The sequence below is a fragment of the Neopsephotus bourkii genome, unplaced genomic scaffold (assembly GCF_033783945.1).
Source record: "Neopsephotus bourkii isolate Nb327-2 ecotype Australia unplaced genomic scaffold, CSIRO-AGI_Nbou_v1 NB_1820, whole genome shotgun sequence".
Classification (NCBI taxonomy): domain Eukaryota; kingdom Metazoa; phylum Chordata; class Aves; order Psittaciformes; family Psittacidae; genus Neopsephotus; species Neopsephotus bourkii.
In genome coordinates, this window is record NW_026902293.1 from 4565158 (window position 1) to 4588762 (window position 23605).

Sequence of the window (23605 nt, forward strand, 5' to 3'; positions counted from 1 at the left end):
GTAATTTCCTATGGTTCTCAGGGGAGTTCTGCAGGGAGAACTCCTTTTCTGAACTCTCTGTTTTGGCTGATCCCAGAAGAACAATGCTTATTGATATCAGTTTATTATTGATCTGCTCAGTATAAGGTCCTTTCATCTTCACATTTTATTTTTCTGTCTTTTTGCTTTCATCTGCCTTTGTGTTTAGTACACGGTGTGGACTGCCCTGTGGGTCACCTGGAATGTTTTCATTATCTGCTTCTATTTGGAAGTAGGCGGACTTTCTAAGGTAGGTCACTTATCCTTCTTCAGGTTTATGGGAGGGTGTTTTAACAGCAGGACTCTCAGGTTTTAGAAGGCTGGAGCCATAGAGGGAAAATATAGTTGTTTGAAGATACAATTTGATCTTTGGAGTTCCCCTCTGATGAGAACTCTAGTGCTTGAACTTGTCTTTGATAGTAAATAGTCATGGGTTTGAAGTATATATATGCACTGAATCTGAAATACAGTTGCCTTCTGAAGTACCATCTGAAGGAGTGGGGGGAAGGTTATTCAGCGCAAAATTTGAGGTTCTTTTTGATTGTTGAAATTTCAAGTGTGCATGAAAAGCATATCTGAATTTCTGAGACTGCTGTGAAAGCAGCTAAAGAAAATTACAAAGAAGGTTAATGTGGTAACTTGTTGAGCAAATTGGTCTCACAGTGAGAATGTTGATTCTTTATAAAAAAACAAATTGCAAAGGGTGACTTTTTTCACATCTGAATAAAACTTTGCTTTTCATGGTACTCAGTGCTCTAGGTCACAGATTCCTTATTCAAACCTCAGATTAGTGCAGAAATGTTTGCTGAAGGTATCAAGATGCGTGTTGCCTTTATACAAGGTAGCACTTCCATTACCATAGTTCAAATTCAGCATTGTATCTACAACGAATTCTGTACAGCATCTGCTGGTTTTTATCCTCTTGCTGGACATATATGATACTGATCTTTGGTTACCACTTTCATACTTAAATGATTCCAGTCACAGTGTGCCCATAGCACATGCTGATCCCGGTATTATTAGCAGAATAAACAACCACATTATTGGTTGTAGGTATGAACTACATCATGGCTAATTCATGCATTGCTTTTAGCTCAGTTCAAATGGGAACATTTGTAAGCTACATGCTTTTTGGGGTTCAGCATTAAAAATCCTAGCTTTTGACTGACAACAAACAGAAAACTAGTGAAAACAATTTAATAAGAAATGAAATTTAATGTACTCAGTAAAAATTACATTGAAATTAAAGCTTTCAGTGATAGATTCCTTTGGTGATAAAATTTTATAATGAAAAGCTACAGCAGATATGGTGCAGTTCGCCAGAAGTCATACGCTCGATGAGGAAATCAGTGCATTTCATAGACTATGAAAATAAATGATCATATTGGTATGTTCTGATTTTAAAATCTATTAGATGAACGGAAGAGCACCACATGGAAGTGATAAAGGCCCAAAGTAATTGTTCATTTTCATTATAAATAGAGTTTGTATTTTTTCAATCAGTTGGTGATGACCGTTTTTATAGTGCCTATTATATTTTTATATGTACCTAATGTTTTTATCTAAGTGATTAGGAATTAAGTGAAACTTTTAGTCTGACCTCTGACTTTATGAAAATTTGAGTTGTCTTTCCACAGATTACAAAAGATTCTGATCATATCTTTAGTGTGAGAGAATTATAAACCAACAGGTTTGAACTGAGATCTCAAATCTTTCAGTTTCATCTCTGTGTTTCACTTTTATGTCTTCTTACTTAATATATATGGCAAATCACAATGCAGAGAAATAGTAGCAAAAGTATTACTCAGCAGTTGAGAAATATCCCTTTTAGTAGTATGTACTTTGGTTGATATCAGAATTTTAGTGTAACTTTTATGCTGTGGTTTATAATTACAACATTTGCGAAGTAGTTTTTGGGAAAAGTAGGTGATGGATGCAAAATTATTTTCATGGAAGTTAACTCTTGGATAGATTATATGAAAGGTATCAGTATCAGGGCCAAGCTAGTAATGATAGAATCAAGAATTTTTTCATTAAACCATTGAATTTGAAATCCCTTTAATGATGTTTCTGAAAACTGCACTGGAGATAATGCAGTCATCAAGAGGCTGACGTCTTTTTGCAGCATACACATAGAATCCTGGGTATGTACAAAGTGATAGGTATTTGACGCTGGTTTAATTGGGGCCCACATTTTGAACAACATGATAGCCTAAAAATTTTATAATTGCTTTCCGTGGACATACTCCTGTGTTGTTAGGCATGATACAGAGAGGTTCTGTTATCAATGTACGTTGCTGTGTTTGGGAAATCAAATACTATCAGAAGCTTTTCAAGGATGTGTCTTTTCTCAGCATTGAAATGATAGCAGAGCGTATTTTTCCTTTTTTTCTTGCTATTGTTCTATTTTTCCATTGGGAAAAAAAGGCTTTGTTTCAGAAATGAATGCAGATTGAATGTAATTTTTAATGTCTGTTGACATATTTTCAGGGAAATTTAGGATGCTGTCTGGCAGTTAACTTATTTTTGTTCGCTTGTTTGTTTTAAGCACTATCATGTTTATAGTTGCTCTGACCAGAATCAGCAGTTGCTTGGAGTCCTGAGAATTTATTGGGTCTTTGATCTTGAATACTATCAGGAAATATAACCTGGTGCAGTAATAACTGGCAATTTTAATTCAGTGTCTTCACTTGGAGTATGCGTGCAATGCAGACAGACTTTTTAAATGTCCTAACAGGAACCCCACCACCATTGAAATTTTGCTCAGAACTTATTCTTGTGGCAGAAAGGAAGATCTCCTTTGAATATTCACTGTTTTCATTCAGCCAAAAAGTTCCACCTCAGTTAATGGAAAATTTGAATAAGAAGAAGATAGGTAATTTAGGCCTGTTCTTTGCTGTGAGAGTTTGAAACTTTTTTCCATCAATTATAATGCATAATGTTCAGATTTTCCTGGTAAACTGTTTTCTTGTTGTTGTTTTAAAGAAACAGTTTGCTATTTAATTTAAAGTTTATGGTCCTGGTATACCAAGATCTTTAAACTTTTTGTAATAAAAAGTGATGAAACCTTTTACCACCAACCCTCCTAGTATCAAACACGATATATGTGACTTGATCCTTTCCAGTCTTTCAGTAAAATGTGATATCTCTTCACAAGAGTGGCATGGAAAGTATATTTTTAGTTGCAAACACATTTCACGTTTTTAAAGGAATTTGAGGGGGAGGGAGAAAATAAAGTCAGTTTCGTATACACCCAAATTCCCCACCACATTTGTTTAATAGTGGAGGGCCAAACTGGTAGATGTGATGGGTGGAAGCTGGTAGGATAACGGTAAGCTTGGAACTAAAATACCGTATGTATAGCTGTAGGCTTGTTGTCAACGAATTCACTTGAGTCTCACTCCCTGCTCCAATTAATATCATATTATTTTGTTTAACGAGATAAAGCTTCACAGAAGAGCTTTCTGTGGAAGCATTCCCAGTAGCTACAGTATGGTAATTCAAGCAACCTCCTGGGAAAAAGATGATATGCATTCAAGTCTTCTCAGGTGTGAAAGGGAAATTAACATGGCTCTCCCACAGCCAGGTGTTGTAAGTAGAAACCTAATGTGTAAAGGTTTCCTTATAGACAACATATCACTTATGATACAGATGTGCACATAAAATTTTAATGCCTTTTTCAGGGCTAAAGAAACTGTATTTGATCAGAAATAAAATAAATATACCCATATAATTCTTTTCTGTTTGTGTTAACTGGTTTTTTTGTGCTTTTTAGCAGTGGAAACACACCCTTATGAAACAGGAAATTTGTCTGTATTTTTTTATTACTTTTATGAAATGGAAAGCATTTTTTTTTGGTGTTAACTACTCCGTATGAGAGAAACAAAGCTGCTATTATAACATGACCTTTTAATCCTCTGCTGCAGAATGACAGATTGCTACATCCATACATGAGCTCATTAGTTGTTTGGATCTTGCTCTGTCTTGAAATGAAAATGTGTTCTAATTGCTACTTTCGAGAATATAGACAATTTACATAGACATAAACACAAATCTCAAGGAATAACAGGTAAAAGAAAATTCTCTAAAGAGCATTTGGAAATAAACATTGATTGCTTCTTACCTGATACTACACCAGAAGCTGTTATTTTGAAGTATTATATGTACTTCTTAAATATGGACGAGAACTTCTAATTTGTATAAACCAGCCCTCCATCCCCAGCAATACATTCTGTTATGTACTTCTGTACAGAGGACGCTTCATTTGTTTAGTGTGTGCAGCTAATATTTCTATCATTTGTACTCCTTCAGATCCAGTATGAAAATAGCTGTGTTTATTTGTATTTATAATTTTCTGTTCCAACTGATACTTTTTTTAGATCATTTTTCTACTGTGTTTTACTGACTGTTAGTGATGATTGCACGTGTTAATGCCTTTATTCAGTAAATGTATGGCAGCATTCCAGTGCAGTGTACTCCTTTCATGTTGTTTGATATACCTTACCTCAGTAGCTAGGCAGTGCCGATGAGCTCTTTTCTTTTTCTATGATGTTCCTTCTTGTTCTTCATGTTTAATTTTTTTTTTCTATGGCATGCTTCTTGAGCGTGAACTTTGCCTTATTCTGGATTTCTTTACCTCCCAAGATTGAGCTCTCTGTCAACTGACTCTCAGTCAAACTGCTTTTGACTAAGGATTTGTTTGGCAAACATTCATATATTCAGTAGGAAGCTACTTCTAAAAGAGCTTATGTTTATCACATCCTTAGTTTTATGTATTGAATGTAGATGACTGTGAACTGTCTCAATGTGCCACTAACATTGTATCACAATATCACAGTATGCTAGAGATTGGAAGGGACCTCAAAAGATCATCTAGTCCAATTCCCCTTCTGGTGACACTAACTTAACCTTTCACCTGAAGCCAAAAGAAATTTTGCATATGTTAATTAATAAAAGAAACCTCTTTCATATATATTTTCGTTGTAATACTTTTATCAATGGAAGGTCAGAATCTGTAGGGCTCCCAGTCAAGTTTATTAAGACAGAACTATAGGATAAATGCTTATATGGATCTGTAGTTGAAGGGATAGAATTCTAACTTTCAAAATTAATAATTTATTCCATCCAGGGACAAAATGGGCTAATAAATTACTTAGTAATAGAATATGAATAGAAACCTGGTACTCTTTTCTAAACAAAATAGTCTGCATCATAAAGGGGGCTAATTATGTGGACTTTATCCTGGCTACTCATGGAATCCAATTTATTCCATCTGGTGCATGTCAGTCAATCCTTAATTGTTGCGCAGTTACATCTAATGATCTCAAATTGAGTAAGTTAAGATTAAAACCAATACTATTTTGTAATTAATAGACATGTAAAGGTATATGCTTGTGTCTTTTTTAAAATGTGAAATGAGAACATAAGAGTTGCTTGTATTTATGGCTAGCAGTAGGAAAGTAAATGTGATTCTCATTCTAATTTGGGTTGATGTGAGAAAACAGAGACAATTATTTTGGTGTAATTAGCATCAGAATTAGCTCTATGGAATAGCCCAGTCCAGAAAGCTTGTGTACAAAGTTCGCAGCATCCATAAAACCAGTATGGAAAATCAGCAGATGGAATGTAAAAGACTTCCTTGTCTAAACAGAAGGCTCAAGGTAGGTCATAGTACATCTACTCACATGTATGTAGAGGAAAGAGATGAAGATTTTCATATCCACTGGGAAGAAGGACAAGAAATAATTTGCTGAGCATGTGGCAAAGAAGATTTGGTTGGAGATCAGGGGAAGCTTTTCTTAATAATAAGGCACCGAATAGGATCTAAAGCTGTTAAAAAGCCATATCACTAGGTAACTCTTCTGCCCCACTGTTTTTAATCTATAGAAATAAGCCTCTGCCAAAAGAAAACCCCAAGTTAGTGTCCATGGATGGTTTAGAGTAGGAATGTTAAAAATGAAAATATGAGTACAAGTTGAAGGCTCAAAACTACATCTTTAATGAAATCAGTCTTACTAATTTTGGAAAGGAGTGGCAGTCCAGCTTGGGAGTTTGGGGTGTCTCTGGCTTTTTTCCCCAGCAGATGTGTAGGGACACAGAAAATGGGACACCCCAGTTGAGGCTGCGAGGTGGCTGAGAGCAGTTCTTGAGCATGCAGGGATGGGGTTTTCGTGTTCAGCTGTGTGACACCAAGTCAGAGTGATGCATCATTGCTGTTCACTCCTAATTCAGAGATTAGACCTCTGTTACAGATAAGGCTCATGTGCTTTCTGTTCTGTTGATGGATTTTTAATTCAACACAAATCATTGCCTTTCACAGCAGCACATGCTTCGCTGAGGACAATCTGAGAGTGATAATAGTATATTTCTTTGCTTCTGGACATGGTGCATACATTCATGTCCAACTCAGCTGAGAATTTTTTCCCACACACATTTGATTCATACCAGTTGCTTTGGTCAGCATCTCTCATATCCATCACCTTCATACTTTCCCCATTACTATATGTCCATTTACTTCAGCTGCTGCCATCAGCTGCTACTAGCTGTAGTATGCAGGAATAACGCATCATGATAAAGCAGTGGATGTAGCTGTAGGCATTCTGTAGTTTCTAGTAATTATAAATAACTCATTTTACAGCAGTACTTAAATATAATCTCTTTCTAGTGTGTGTGCTAATAAAATTCAACTTGCAGAAATTAAACCTAATTAAAAGATTGGTTTTGTTTCTTTGAGGTTTGGACCCTCTTGCCTTGTCTTCCTTCCCCAACTTTATTATTCCAAAAGGGTTTAGTAAATTGTTGTTTTGAAAGCCATGTTACAGAATCTTCTGCAATATGGAAAAAGGAGGAATGCTAATTAAACAACATTTAAGTAAATAGAATTAAACTAATATAAAGGTAAAGAAAAACAGACACAATACAAGTTTCAATGCTTGCGTCATATAATCCATTTAATTCCCTTGAATTTGAAGCAGCTCTCAAAAGTAACAGTTTGTTGGGATTTTTTTAATATAAAAAGGTTTTAGAACCAGTTGTCTCCTTTTTGTTCTTCTTGTGCCCTTTTCTACAATAAACATTACACTGAAATGTGTTTGCTAAAATATGAACTTCTAATATGACTTTCCTTATGCAAGTTGTTCCTCCCATCCTGCTGCTCTCTCACCATAAACAGAAATAATCTTCAGGCTCAGTTGTATTTAATACTTTTCCATAATGTTCTCTTCAAACAGCAACCTTTTGAATTTTTAATTGCTTTGGCAATAAACCTGGAAACCAATTTACTGTGAAGTTATGCAGTGTAATATTGAACAGAAACAACATTTCTGCGCTTCAGAATAATAGCTCTGGCCTTGGCTGGTATTAGGTACTGTTAATCATAGATTCAGTGTGTTGGTGGTGTGCCTTTCAATGGTATGTGCAAACAGTATTTTTGATGTTGTGTTAGGCTGACATCAGTACGTGCAGGAGCAGAAATTGCATGTGGTAGTTTCTGTTTAGAATACAATGATTATTTCCATGAAAAATTAGAAAACAACTAGCCACCAACTATCAATTCATAATGGTGAAGCTATGGAAAAATAAATTATCTTTTTATTTGCAATTTACAATCTCAGCCAAAAAACCAGAATAACTATGGATTCATGCATGCCTTTTGAAAATAAAACTAAAGAAATGCTACCTGCAGAATGGTTAAGAAGACGCCTTAATATATGCTCTCTTTAACAAACAAACAATCCACTCTCCCCCTCCCCCTGAAATAACCAACCACAAAAACAATGCAAATCAAAGAGCGGAAGGGTATTAATCTGTTAGAACTCTAGTATTGAAATCACTACTCATTCTTTAAATTCAAAATTTTCAACGAGCTAGCCTCAAAAGACTCATATTTTAGCTGAAGAGACTTTGTTGGGTTTTTTTGGTGTTCCAGATTTCACAAAATCAAAGTGATTTGATATTCTGTCTGTTTCAGTCTATTATGTAAAGCTCTAGTATCATGTAAGTTTTAATGAAATGCATGCTTGATCTTGGAAGGAGAATTAACATGCCAGCTAGCTTGGTGACACGATTTGAGCATAAAGTCACTCTGGAAAAAAAATTGCATGGAACAAATGGGACACAGATAAATGCCACTGAAACTGGAGAATGTGTCATCCTGATGTTAATTATTTTGTTTAGGTGATACAGTCACATTGCTGAACAACTTAATCAGGACTACCTTCCAGATGGTGCAAAAATTATATTTCATATCCTTTCAGGTGACTTTTGCAGTGGTTCATAATATTATATACAATCATTACCACTAAAATATGTTTTTAAAACAGAATTGGTGTTCGCTTGATTCCTGAATTCAGCGGTTGAAATTTACAGTGTAGACCAAACATTCATATTTGTTTGAGTTCGTTATCCTGGTGGATAGGACAGGAGCAACTGACTTGTCATCTACTACCTAGACTTGTGCAAAGCGTTTCATACTGTCCCACATGACATCCTTGTCTCTAAATTGGAGAGACATGGGTTGATGCAAGAGGGTAAATCCCTGAGTACGTATAGCACATCTGTGCCTGAAGCCCATAGCAAAATCTGAAAAAAGATGGGGTATTTAGATGTAGGACAAGAACATACAGAATAAGGAATCAGAGCATATAGGGGCTAGTCATTTATTCTAGCCTCATGTGTTTGGGAAAAGGTGAATTAATTAGCTTGCTCACGGAGTGAGGAAGGGAAATTTCTCTGAGTTGTGGTTTGGTTGTAAGCAAGTATGGGAAATTCATCTGCAGAGAAGGGTGAACCTATTATTTTATATACTAATTGACAATTTGATATATTTTGTAGTGATTGTTATGCTCTTATTGTAGGAAAAAAAAAAGAAGAAGACTGTTGCTTAGATTTTAATTTTGTTCTTTGTAAATATGATGTCCTTCTGGCAAAACTGCAATGAAAGCTATTTTGATTATTTCTTTAATCATATTGTTGTTCAGACACATTGGATCAACCACATCTGCTGTCTATCCATCACCTTCTAAGTACTGACACAGTGACTGGTGTGTACAGATTTTGACCCTTATGTAAGGCCCTATACTTTTTTAGTGCCGTTGCAGGCTCGATTTATTGCTTGCCAAGGTCAAAATGATGGTTTTTGCTAATAATTTTTGTACACTGCTTTCCTGTTGTATCTTTGAAATTTTTATTCCTACATTGGCCAAGTAAGGAGTTCTTCCTATTTATGAGTAAGCCTGTCATTTCATCAGTCTTCTAACAAATAGTTTCATTTAACTGATGCCCAGCTTAAAGACAGTTTTACTGGTTTGAAGGGAGTTTCACACTGATTCATCAAGTCCAACTGTCAACCTAGCACTGCCAAGTCCACCATGAAACCATGCCCCTAAGCACCACATCTACACTTCTTTTAAATACCTCCAAGGATGGTGGTGCAACTTTTTCCATGGGCAGCCTGTTCCAATGTTTTACAACCCTTTCAGTGAGGAAATTTTTCCTAATACCCAATCTAAAGCTCCCCTGGTGCAACTTAAGGCCGTTTCCTCCCTGTTACTTGGGAGAAGAGACCCAACACCCACCTCACTACTTCCTCCCTTTAAGTAGTTGTAGAGAGCCCTCCAGGTGCCCCTGGAGCCTCCTTGTCTCGAGGCTAATCAACCTCATTTCCCATAGATGTTTCTCATAAGGCTGGCTCTCTAGATCCTTCACCAGCTTCGTTGCTCTTTGGACATGATGCAGCACCTCAATATGTTGTAGTGAGGTGCAGTATTCGAGGTGTAGCCTCATCAGTGCTGAGTACAGCAGGACAATGACTTCCCTAGTCCTCCTGGCCACACTATTTCTGATACGGGCCAGGATGCAGTTGGTCTTCTTGGCTGCCTGGGCACAAGCTGGCACGTGTTCAGCAGGCGATAGTTCATCGTCTTTTGATTTCATCCAGGTGACTGTAATTTCATTCTTTGGAATTCCAGAACTCCCCCTAATTTAGAGGAAAGGCAAGGAAAAATACAAGTTTGTTTTACTTTTCGTATGGTATCCATGGAGATTTTACTAAGTATGTAGAGCCTGTGTATCCACTCAGTAATTTGCTGGTTCTTTAGGATTTTCTAAAGTATTTCAGCATACGGTGTGCATAGTCTTGAGCTTTCTGAGTTAGCATTTACCTTAAATTACTTTGCTATATGGGCCTGGTGTTGGCATTTTACCTTTGTGTTTTAGAAAATTTCTAAGTCTGGTGGGCCTACCTGAACCTGACTTTCATCAGGTATTGCAAAAGAGCACCTGGAAGAAATGTTTGCCATTCATCTCCTTTTGAGTTGTTTTTTCTTGGTGCATAATAAGGGGAACTGTTGGGTAGTGTCCCTCCCTCACTCCTAAAATTCATTTTGAAGGCTTCAGCAAACAAAAAAACCTCTAGTTAGTTCAATAGCGTCCCTTGGGTAAGCCTTAAATATATTTCCAACATGTCTGTTTTGGCAATCTTTTGTGGAATGCTTAGTGTTTATGTTGTATTAATCTTTCTTAATTCAAATGGTTTTGATTCTGTAGGTTATAGGAGCAGTCTCTTAATCTTTGTGGTGTGAATCTTGGAGAAAGCTTATCTCCTAAATTTGGTTTTCTTGAAATAATTTGTTTAACCTCCATAAGATGAATGCCTTTTGAGAACTCCTTTTCAATGCATAAGGGAATTGAAGGGATTATTCCTTATCTAGATCATTATATTCTCTTTTCCTTTTTCAGCTGTCCTTCAGAGAAATTTCTTGCTCATGTTGATGATGTGACTGAGTTTATTATTCATGAGTATCAGCACTCCTTTGAGCAGACTTCTTTAGTGTAGATTAGTGGCAAAAGAGTGAGCGAATTCTGCTGGGGATTTGGCTGCCCTTTGCTTTGCTAGGAGGTTTAATTGTCAGAGTGGCTTTACTATACCACAAATAATGCTGGGTCTTTGACCTGTTCAGTCAAATGGGGAAGGCAGAGATGTTGGAAGTCACAGTGATGGAAACAGTGCTTGCCTGAGACAGTTTTCTATGGGTAGATACTGTTTATGAATAATTTGACTGTCTCTGTGTTATGGCAGCATTGCATTCTGTCTCCTTAGATTCCCTCTCTGCTTATATCTTCAGATAGGTTGTAGAAGTTCTTTAAGATACTGTTTTGAAAGAGCTTTTCCACTGCAGGTAGAGAATCTATTACACCTGTCTGCTGAGAAATGTTGCTCGGCGTTAGTTCTATGGATCTTAATTCTGCGTGCTTGGAAGTACCTTCTTTTTTCTCTTTGGTAGATTGAGATATTCAGGTTTGACTTGGGAGTTTTGGCTGAAGATTTTCCTTTTTTATCTCAAAGACATTTGAAGTCTTTGACATATTTTTGTGCTGAGACACTTCAAACTGTCTGAACTGCTTGCTGACCCTTCTGTCTAGTTCCGCTGTGAGGGGCATAGGTGTTAGCCTAAAATCCAGATTACTTCTTTGCACCAAATATGACACAGTTGATCCATTTTACCCTTATTTTCTGTGAATTATGAATGATATTTGTACTTTTCAGCTTTATTTTCATTCAGTTTAGTAGTATTCCTCAGTTTGATCAGAAGAGACCAAGCTACTGGCTAACTTTCTCATGGCCAAGGCAGATGATTTTCTTTTTGAGCCTTCCTGTCCTGAATAAATTGATATTTCTTTCTCTTTACCTCTTACTGAGGCATTCACAAATGCTTCTTATTTTCCCCACTTCAAAGGTGGGCTATTAGATAAAAGGCTACATTCTATGAGAAAAAAACTATGTACATGTCCAGATGTGAAGAAACTGATTTCCACTAGGTCTTCATCTCAGATAAACCTGTACATTGTTTAACTTCAGAGTTGTTCATGCTGTTTTGGGACTATTTTCGTATGCTTCATGTCTACCATGAGTTGCAACTATGGTTTGCTTCAGGGTATCTTCTACTCTTATGTTTTTCACATGAGCTCATGTTTTTCACATGAGCTAGCTATTTTTCATAGAATGATAGAATGGTTAGGATTGGAAAGAACCTTAAGTTCATCTAATTCCAACCACCCTGCCATTGCCATGGGCAGGGACACCTCCCCATAGATGCTGTTGCCCAAGGCTCTGACCAGCCTAGCCTTGAACACTGCCAGGGATGGAGCAACCTGTTCCAGTGCCTCACCACCCTCACAGTAAAGAACTTCCTCATATCTAACCTGAACTTCACTTGTTTTAAGCCCATTACCCATTGACCTGTCACTACAGTCCCTGATGAAGAGTCCCTCTCTGGCAACCTTATAGTCCCTCTTCAGATACTGGAAGGCTGCTATGAGGTCTCCACGCAGCCTTCTCTTCTCCAGGCTGAACAGCCCCAACTTTCTCAGCCAATCTTCATATGGGAGGTGCTCCAGTCCCCTGATCATCCTTGTGGCCCTCCTCTGGACTTCTTGATATTTTTCTCTCTTTTATTTTTTATATATTTTATGCTTATGAATCAATTGGCTCACTGATGATTAGAGAAAAATATACCTTATACTCTGGTTTGAAAACTGCTACTTCCCATGCAGAATTTAAATAATCTTGTTGTAATGTTTTCTTTGCAAACATCTGGCTTCACTCTAATACAATATGCTAAGATTTGTGAAAATGTATACATCTTAAAATGTGCCCAGGACACATATTTACCTAGTTTTAATATATAAAATAACCAAATGGTTTAAAAAAGTTGTTAGAGAGTTTTAAAGTGTTCCTAGATGTTGGCAATGCCATGAGTACCCTAGAATTTCTTCATTCCTAAATGTCTAAGTAAGATCACTTTTTCCATCTCTAACTAGTCAGCTTGCTTAAGCATTCCAGGATCATATTAACTTTTATCCAAGTATATTATTCCTTAGGATGCAGCTTCCAATTCTGTTGCATGACATGTGTTTCCTGCTTCCACTCTGTACCACTTTGCTTATGCCTATAATTTAATAGATTTTGTTTTGCTGATGCCAGCTAACCATGTGGTCCAGATGGCCCTGTACAGCTGCCTGCCTTTTCATTATTTACCATCCTCCCTGTTGTTGTGTCATCTGCCAGTGCATCCACTACAAGCAGTGATTTTATACTTATTTCTAAATCACTGATGAAAATGTTGAATAACATCAGACCTTACATCAATCCCAAAGGAGTCCTGCTAGTAACACTCTCATTCAGCTATGATTTCCATTGATAGCTATGTCAATTAGCTAGTTTTAAATTTATTTTACTTTCAGTCTATTAAAAATATACTGCCACTCTAATTTTTTTCAATAAGAATGTTTTCTGAATGCCACATAGAAGTCTAAATATATTATCTTCTTTCAGCTGAGTCTATCATCTCAACTTTTAGTCTCTTGAAGTAATGAAATCAAGTTTGTTTAATAAGTCCTAATATCTTATGAAATCTTACTGACTGACATCAATTATACTGCTTTTTGCTGGTTCTCAAGCATCTTTTTAAGTCATCTTTCCCCTCAATTTCTTTGGGACTGATGCTAAACTAACCATTATGTGTTTTGAACCTTACGTAAGCTTTAAAGTTCTTCAGTCTCATGAAGTTCCCAAGTTTTATTAAAAGTTAACTTATTTACATTCATGAATCGCAACACTCAATGCTTCTGTTTGGTTGCCGAAGTTGTCCAGGCCTAAAGACTGAATATAATTTGTAAATCAATAGATCATTTACTAATGGTTTAGAATATGCTTCTTCCTCCTCTTCTCATTCTCTTCTTTACTAAATAAATAAAGGAAACACATATTAAAGATGACTGCTTTTTCTGTCTCTCTAAAAAATTTACAGTCTTTATCTATTAGTAGGTCTAGATCATCTCTATTTCTTTTGTTCCTTATAAGCTTAATGAATAATTTCTTACTGCCTTTAACCTTGCTAGCATGGATTCTACTTTTCTTCCCTATTAAATATTCTCCACTACATATCATCCAATTTGTATTGACTGAACTCTTTTCTCCATTTTTATCCTGGTTCCTTGAAGAACAGTATCACACATATACTGACACAATCAGTATATGCATGGGTTTGTTTGCCTAGCACTGAAAATTTTTGTACCCGTTGACTGAAGAAATTTTCACAAAGGATGAATCTTTTCATAATTCTTGTATATGTTTCCTATTAGAAATGAATAAAGGTAGCTGGAAGAGGGGACAGAACAAACTGTCTAGTGCCTCAACAGACAGAAAAGTTGCTGCAACCTTTCATTAGGAACTTTATAATTGCTATCTCTAAATTAAACTAAACAGAGGAAAGACCACAATGGAGGAGAAAGGAAGGAAACACTTCTGTATTCCTTCCAAGTTTCAGTCCTTCATCCAAAGCACCCTAGCTCTGGACCTGGAATACTCCCTAACTCATTAACCCCTGAAACTCCATGTGCCACTCACCTAGGCCTCCACAACCCCTCTCCCCAACTTGCTCAGTACTGTGAATTTATACATTCTCTGACTCCATGAGGACAGTATGGTAAAAATATATTTTACCTCACTGAGATGCCTTCTTAATACACACAACCTCTACATCTGCTTCAGAGAGGCAACAAGACCAGCACACACCCAAAGGGCTCCTATAACCTAAATCACAGGGGCAGTGTGTAAATTGCAGCGATTATTGTCCTATAACATTGTGCATTCATACTACTTAGATTTCTGTATGTTTTTTTTCTGCAGCTTCAGTACAGCAAGACACATGATTAACTTAAAATGCATGAGTAGTCTCATTAAACTCAATAAAATTGCTCACATGCTTACTATGCATTTAAGGAGTTTGCAGAATCAGCATTAAAATAAGAGGCAATCCATAGACACCTCCACTTATCATATACAAATTCTGGGAAAGGGTGGAGGCTTTGTTGTAAAGCTGAAAAAAAAAAGTATCCATCAAGTACAAAACACCTTGTCTGATGCAATAAAGTTGAAATGTGAAGATTTGATGTATTTAATATAAATATTAAACAAATACCAGTGTATGAATCTATCTATATAATTCTATGTTTTTATATTATGCACATTATGATATTGCTTAATAGTGTCTCTTAACAGCATTTTCAAGTCATCTAGGTTGCATTTGTTTGTATTGATCTTGTATATATTAATGTGACACCTCTTCTGTTGTACTTATGCTTTGTAATTTCTCCTAATACATAACATGAAGTGAGAGAAATTCAATGAATTGGAGTAAGAAAAAGTCAGGGAAGGATATGTAGATCTATGAAGTTTGTGTTGTTTCTTTTAAGCCATCATCTGCCTTAGCTGATTATTTCAGTACATCTCTGGAATATTCAGTGTTTTAAAAAAGGTATTAAAAAAGATGTAGTCCTTACGAAGAAGACTAAAAACCCACTGAGAATTAATGTCATTCCTAGAATAAAAAAAAAAAAAAAAAGATTCAAAGCCAAAGAAATCATTATGTTTTTGTGAAAAAGACTTCACAATATGTTGCTTTTATGATCTGCAATCCACTCATTAGTTTGTGCTGCTGTATCACATCACTGAGACTGTGGATAGTGTAATAAATAATCTGACTTAGTTTTTCTTTTAATTTAGGACTTCCATTATGAGTCCCTTTATTAGCATGGAAACATAAATGTGTTCCTGTATTTAGGAGTTTTGCCAACAGTAAAATAAGTTGGTGCATCAAATAAGGATGATTTAATATTTCACAAGGTTGTGTTCTGCCTTTCTAATGGAATTATTGCCCCCTTTTACTTGTATTTCCACTTGGCTTAATAGATTGTCAGTCTACTGAGTGGCCTTTTGATTCAGGTTGTACTGTACATGAAAAGAAACACAGGAGCTTATGGGTGTCCTGGGTTCAGCAGTAGCAGTCATATTTTCTCCTTCTTAGTAGCTGATGCAGCATTGTGGTTTTGACTTTCAGCCTGGGAACAGCACTGATAACACCGATGTTTTTAGTTACTTCTCAGATGTTTGGTCTGACCAAGGACTTTCTGAGTCTCATGATCTGCCAGGGAGGAGGGGAAGCCAGGAGGAAGCAGAGACAGGACACCTGACCCAAACTAACCAAAGAGGTATTCCATACCACAGCACGTCATGCCCAGGATGCAAACTGAGGGTTACCTGGAAGGGCTAGTTCACTGCTCGGTCAGTCTTGGTATTGTATTCTCTTTCTTGTTATTTCCCTTATTACTGGTGGTAGCAGCAGTGGTTTGTGTTATAACTTAGTTACTGGACTGCTCATATCTCAACCCGTGGGAGTTACATTCTTTTGATTCTCCTCCACGTCCCTCCGAGAGCCAAGACGGGAAGGAACAGGGGGACTGAGTGAGCAGCTGCGTGGGTCTGAGTTACTGACTGCACTTAAACCACGACAATGGGTTACAGTAAGGTAAACAGAAGTTATTACATAGTAATTATACATACTACTGAAAACAAACTGTAGCTTTTCAGTATCTGCAGATTTTTCTGCTGCTCATGTATGGCTGTTGGTAAATATTATTTTTTAGGAGAAAATTAAAGGATTTCATTTTATGAAATGTTAATATTTCGGAGTCCTTGGCATTCTTCTTAGATAATAGAAACTGACGTAACTACAGGAAAAAGCATTGAAACCATGATCATACAGTTTGGATAAAAAGTAGGCCTTGTGGCTCAGTTATTTCTGTAAAGAAATAACTTTTTAATAATAATGTTATTTCTGTACTTGTGTGCAAAGTAACCTTAAAGGAGAGACAAGGTTTTGTTTGCTTTTCTGAGGAGAAGGAAACCCTGGAGGGCAATGATGTAAAACTGACTCAATACTGACAATGCATTTTTAGGAATGCAGTCACGAGTTTCACATAGGCCTCCTGTGGGCTATCATGAAGCCTCTCCTTTGAAGACTGCCTTGGTGGCAATGCAGGGAAGAAAACTGTCTCTCTGTGAGTCTTGCTGTGTCTTCAGAGGCAGGAAAGGGCATCATCTCTGTATTCAGCACTTCTATTATTCCTTTCTTCAAATACACCATACCTCTTCCCATCCATGAAGAAAGGTGCTGTGGTCCCACCTTGTCCATCTACCAAGGTAGAAGCAATTTCGCTGTAGTGTCTTTTTCCCATAAAGCACTGTCCACCAACTCATGCTATTGCTTTTCACTCTTAGCTGTGTAGCTTTCCTCTGTGTGGTTAATTTATGTACATAGCTTTCCTCTATGTACCTTAATTTATGAACTTATATTGCTTTCCACACAGTTGTTGCTTAGATATTTGACTCATGGAAGACAACCTTTGCTTCACTGTATTCTGAAAAGGTACATGTGTGGTATAGTCTTCTGTATCACCATTAATACATCTTCTATTGTAGATACCAGTAGACCTGAGGTAACTGAAGTACTAGACGAAGATAGACTAAAACATTGTATTTGTCAGGCGTTTGAAAAAAATTGGCCACTTATGCTTGATGAGTGAGTTCTAAAATGTATCGTAGATCTTTGGTACCAGGATAGACTTTCAGTCTTATATTTGAGAAATGAAAGTGAAATATAAGATTTGTATTTATCTAGTAAAAAGGCAGACTACAGGTTCCTGAAATCAGTGATTCTCAAAATTAGCCAAACACTGAATGATATGCATGAATAATTTAAGAGTGTTTTGTTAAATGTGCAAAAGTCGAGTTATCCTTGCAGTGAGACTCATTGTAAATAGCCAGCAATTTACTGTGTTTCTGAAAACCACAGGCAGCAATTTGCAGGCAAGATTACACCTGTTACTATACACATGTGACATTTTCTTGATTTAAACTGTCATTCTGAAAAGCTGTTAACTGACAGCCAGAGTCTGGAATGGGGTTATAAAGTTTACTGAAGGACTCCTTACCACTGAGGCTGAGCTGTATTTCTGCTTGGGTAGAGAAAAAGCACGTAGACCTCCTACCACAACTGAAGTATGTATGAATGCAAATTAGTGCTTTCAAGGGAAATTATACATGATCTTTTTAGACATTCAGTCTAAAAAGTCTACTGTGCTACAGTAGTGTATGGTGCTACACTGACATTTTACATCTCATAAACACAGTAATATATTTCTGAAATACCTTCTTTCTTCTGAAGTATGCCAGAAATTCTGACTGTAAGTGCTACAGATGGTTGGCACTATAGCAGTACACATCAACGTCATAATTTTTTTCTGCTCTCTGTAAGTGATGTTTATTAAAGTCATTTCTGAAGATGATCTGTCGGGTTCCATAATATCACATTGTGTGAGAGGGGGGAATATTCATCTTGATTTACTCTTCTTTGATTTGTTTCTTTTTTTTTTTAATTATCAAATAAACTGGAAGTTTTTCTACCAAGTCAGTTCCCATTATGTTTCCATAGCATGTAGACATGTATGTAGTACTTGACCTAAGGAATGTATTTCATCATTGCTTTAACTACCTTCGCTTTTGCATCATGGGAGCAGTTTCAGTGTGACATCTTCCCTTTATCTAGTGACCTTCAGAAATGAGCATGCACTCAGACATGCACCGATTTGGATACCCTGATGTTCTCCAGAACTTATTTTTTCACATGAAATAACTCCCACTCAAGTTCTCTGTCATCTAAATAGTGCAAAGTATTTTCTTGTAGTCACTTACTCAAAACCTGGCCAGTTTTGCAAGCTATTGGTCTGGGTAGGTCCTTGGTATAAAGAAGTCATAACAGTTATCCAGGAACTGCCAGAACAGAAAATTTAACTTGATTTTCTTTTGTTAAAAACCTATCTTGAAAAGTGTGCTCTGCAGGTATGATAAATCTTTCCCAAAATTTTTACTGGAAGTTTCAGATTGATTGTTACTTGTTATCAAGGAATCAAATTCTTTTTATTAGGGATATGCCATCCCTAGATTTTGCATTAAAGATTTTGCACTAAAGATATTGCACAACTCTTTTGCATATAACCTTATGACAACTGTACTCTTTTTAATAACTCTCTCAGAAGGAAGAAAAACAGTCAGCCTAAAATTAGATTGCCTGGAATATTGTGGATATGGTGTCCAAATGAGTAGAAACAGAAAATGACACTATGGACAGTAGGCTCTTTCCTTTTCCATTACCCTGCCAATACACCAGACTCTTCTTCCCTAGCAGGCTGGGCATGAAGAATAATGTCTCATAGTGCTGCTCACTTGGAAAATTGACCTATATGATTCAGAAAAAGGAAACCGTTAAAGCAGAAAGTGATCATAAACACTGGAGAAGTTTTTAAAAGGTGACTGTGAAGAGGTGCACTGTAATTTAAAAGTTCAATATTTTCGGAAGAATCTCTTGGGAGAAGAGTCTCAGATAGTATCACATATAAAAAGAGATGAAGGAAAAGATGCAGACCAGTGGTATCTGAATTATGTGTAAGAATGCACTGGAGGAGAAAATCCAGAGACAGTCTTGTTCAGCTGTATGAGCCAGGGATACTTGAGAGCTGATGAGGGCTTGTGTTAAAGGCAGGTGGTAAGAAGAGGTTCTGAAAATGTGTGACAGATCAAAAAGAGATTAAAAGAAGCAAACCAGACAAGCTACAGTTGTTGCAGGCAGGTGTCAGTTTGGTCTTCTAGAACTAGGTGATCCCTCGGGCATTGCCATTCTTACTACTTTAGCCAGACTGGTGAAATGTTCCAGCTGGTATGCATCTCAGGTAACACAGCTGCTGACAGTGGATTTGAGCTTGTTTATATGGAATGAATGGATATTGTTGTGGTATTAGAACAGTAAATTCAGTGTTTCGTACACACTCATTTGGTATTAGTACCCATGTGTATTAGTATTCCTAGATGGTTTAGGTGCTAGCCTGCAATTCCTGCACCTTCTTCAGTTACACGAGGTGAAATTGCCCTTGGAAAATTCTGCTTTTGTGATGTATTTGGTGGTGCTGGGGAAACAAGTGAAGAGACAGGCAAAAAAAGCAAGTATCACGGAAGAAATCAGTTCTCCATCTTACACTTGAACAGCTTTGTAGGAAGAACACATTAAACCAATGAGGTTGTATCACACAGAGTAGTAGATATAGGGGTATTTTATTACAAATATGTTCTTAAGAATATTCATTAAAAAAATATAGGGGAAAATAGAATGAAGTGAATTATCCTTCAGTAAAGGAATGTCTGGCTTCAGAGGGGACCCGGATTATTCATTCTATTGGATCTGAGGCTCTAATATGTCCCCAGCTGATACTTCAGGTACTTTCCCACTAGCAAGAAGTCCCTAGTCTCTAATTTATTGAAATGACAAAACCTCATAGCAAAATATCTTGCTGTGACGTTTTACTTACACATCTTGGATTTATAATTCAGTCCCTGTATTCAAAATCTATACATGCATATGTAGAGGAAGGCTCTTTTTATAACTTGCTTTATTAAAAGCTTTTCAGTTTCTGTGAGGTAGATGTCTATATAGCTCTCTTTGCTTTAGAGGAATATTAGTCAAGTCGGCCTGCACAAGACCCTATGGCAATGCGAAGTGGTAGAGGCCACGATGCTAATTGTGATCCACAGTGCTGCTGTTGAGAGATCTTCGGCCTCACATGTAGGAGCAGGAATTCACGTCACTGCGTGCTGATATGAGTTATGCAGACTCCAAGGGAATTCAGCGATGCTGCTTTGTGGATAAACAAGGCAAGAGTAAACTCTGCCTAAAGCTGTCCTAGAATACTTTATTTATTCACTGTGTTTCAAATCAGCCTACTCCAAATTAATATCTGCTTTTATCTTTGGTTTGTCTGAATGCCAACCCTCACCCAGTTTTTTCTTAAAAAGGAAAGCTACAACAGTTCTTTAATAAATTACTGGTTTTCTTTCCCCTTTAACTTCCATAGACAAGAACAGAAAATGTTAAAACTTTATTACAAGAATTAGAAAATAAGGTGGTTAGTAAATGCAGATTAATATTAGCCTATTACTGTGGTATTACCTAAGTTATTTTGTGAGTCAAATCAGTGTTACACAATCTAGTCCCAAGTGAAATCTTCTGTCAGATGATTTTTCAGAAGTATGAAGGACAGCTTTAAATTAAGCCTGCAATTGTAATTATTTTACCAACTAGACCTTAAGCATGGAAGATATGGCCTGCGTGTTATTCACAAGGTCATAACATCTGACATGATTACAAAGGCATTACTTTCAATTATGTGGAAGAAACACAGTTCCTTCACTCATGTTCTCTAATTAAAAGAAAAGCCAACAAACGAACAACCGGACAACAACATTCTCGTATAAGTGACTGAATGCAGAGTTCTAGCTCTTTTGAACTGTTATAAACAAGCTCTGTTTCCAGTGTTGAATCTAAACAAAGTAGGCTGCCAAATTAATTTTTGTAAACATATTCTAGAATTAGTATTAAATTCTGTATCCTTGTACGTGAGCTCATTTAATTTACCTCTTTCTGATACTCAACAAACGCTAGTCCCTCCAAATAACGATCCCTGGGCTGTTTGCTGTTGGTCTCCCTCTGATCCTGTTCAATGCCTGTGTTGTTCTTGACCACCTGACATTTACAAACTAAGCATCTTTAAATAGATACTTGTAAGTACCAAATAGCACCACAAAAGAACAATAAGCAAGAAATTATCTTAAATTGCTACCGTATGTATTGTCCTGCCTCAAGTATAAACACTTGATTTAAAAAACAGTCTGATTAAAAAACTGAGTAACATTTCATGGCATTCTCTGTCAATGGAAAGTCTAAGTCATGTTTTAAAATGTTTTGGGGTATATATTTTATAGCCTGGTGTTATTGTCAGTTTCTGACTCTTTGGCTTCTTTTATCTTTGTTGGTAAATGCAAGGTGAATCTTATTTTATCTGCTTCCACAAGAAGCTCAATAATGGAACAAGTGACGTTATGGAAAACTCAGCTTTATAAAAACCACTTTCTACTATGTGTGGATTTCTCTTTGAGTATGTCAGGCAACATCTCTTAACTCACTGAGTGCTCTCAGCCCTTTCTTTTTATCACCAGTTTTTATAATGGAAAACGTAAGTTCCTTTGACATCTACCTATCAAAAATTTTTGAGGCTTGAGTCATCTGGGGTCAAGTCGATGAAGAAAATGCTTTTTGATGAACAAAGGAGGTAAAAAATTGCTGAAAAATAGAAAAAAACCATATTCTTAATCTCAGTAGTCTGGAATTACACAGAAATAACCAAGGCAGTTTGCAATGAATTTATGGAATATGTTGTAATGAACTAGCTAAGTAATTTTAGTATGTATTGCCTTTGAGCATACTGTGTGAAGTCATGGGTTTTACTAGGAAAATAGAAGGAATATTATGGGTGAAAAGCAGGATGTGGCAATAGTTGTGGGTGCCACATGGGGTGGATAAAGGATATTGTGGTTTGACTTTAGTTTATTATTCTCTTGATCAAAACTTCTACTGCTCATTGCATCAGCAGTCTTTGTACACAATATATATAGGAGCATGTGGCTGCAGAGAGGGAGAACACTAAATTCACTAGATTATTTTTTATTTTAAATATCATATGTATTTCTAAATTCAGTAGCAAATTTAAACAATAATACTTGTATTTTCTATGTAAATATCAACGTTTATATTACATCCTGAAGAGGAAAGAAACATCAGAAAATGTATAAGATGCACAAGCAAAATTCCCGATTAAAGGACAGGCTTGTGAAGGGTTAAGGGACCATGACATCGAGCTTGCAAGATGCTATTCTCTAGAGATCTTTCTAAGTCAGAATGTGATTCCTAACCATTAGCTATGCCAAATCATGTCTTCACAGTTTTTCTTCAGAGCAAGTGGTTTTTTTGGGGGTGGGGGTTAATTCATTAACTGTGTATTTCACTGTAATGATAAATTAGTGGTTTGGAAGGATTTGGATTTATTTTTATATAAAAACTTTTAGTGCTTACTTTTAGAATAGAATGGAATGGAATATTTCAGTTGGAAAGGACCTACCACAATCATTTAGTCAAACTGCCTGACCAATTAAGTTATCAAAAAGTTAAAGCATGTCAGTAAGGGCCTGCGCTAACGCCTCTTAAAAGCTGACAGGCTTAGGGCATCGACCACTTCTCTAGGAAGCCTATTCCAGTGTTTGACCACTCTGTCAGTAAATAAATGCTTCCTAAAGTCTGAACCTCCCCTGCCTCAACTTTGAACATTAGAAAAGTAAAATAATTCCAAACAAAAATTTAAGGAAACAAACATTAAGTACTTTCAGACAATCAAAGGCATAAAACCAAGAAACACCCACTTTCTTTACTATCTTGTGTCTTTGTCTGAAAGTACTTAAACTCCCTCCTCTGGATGGAGATAAATATCTGCAGTTTCAATATTTCAAGCTCTGATATCTAACATATTTTCATTTCTTTAATAAAATATTAAATAACTTTTACTTTCCTGATCCACACATCTCCATTTGAATTATGGCTTTTGTTAACTACCATTCAAGCCAGCTCTGTCTTTTATATTGGGAAGTGGTATATTTAACATGCAAAGTCTTTTCTGGGGCATACTAAGCAGCAGCCCCACTACTGCTACAGCTGGAAGAGAATGAAAACTATAATTTTCATTTCCCTTGTTCCCCTCAGAACTCGTAAAGCTTGACCATTTCCCAGCCGTCAAGCTACTGACACAGCTT

The 23605-nt window shown here is 36.6% G+C and overlaps 1 protein-coding gene across 4 annotated transcripts in view; it reads left to right on the forward strand.

The window, feature by feature from the left end:
- Window positions 1-23605, forward strand: part of NKAIN3 (sodium/potassium transporting ATPase interacting 3) — a 349553-nt gene that overhangs the window by 172084 nt on the left and 153864 nt on the right. For 3 of the 4 annotated variants that reach the window (XM_061342754.1, XM_061342757.1, XM_061342753.1), the window contains exon 3: window positions 188-268. The exons of the other annotated variant lie outside the window; for it this stretch is intronic. In XM_061342754.1, coding sequence (XP_061198738.1) covers window positions 188-268 — 81 coding nt within the window. The remainder of the gene's footprint in view (window positions 1-187; window positions 269-23605) is intronic. 4 annotated transcript variants of the gene reach the window in all.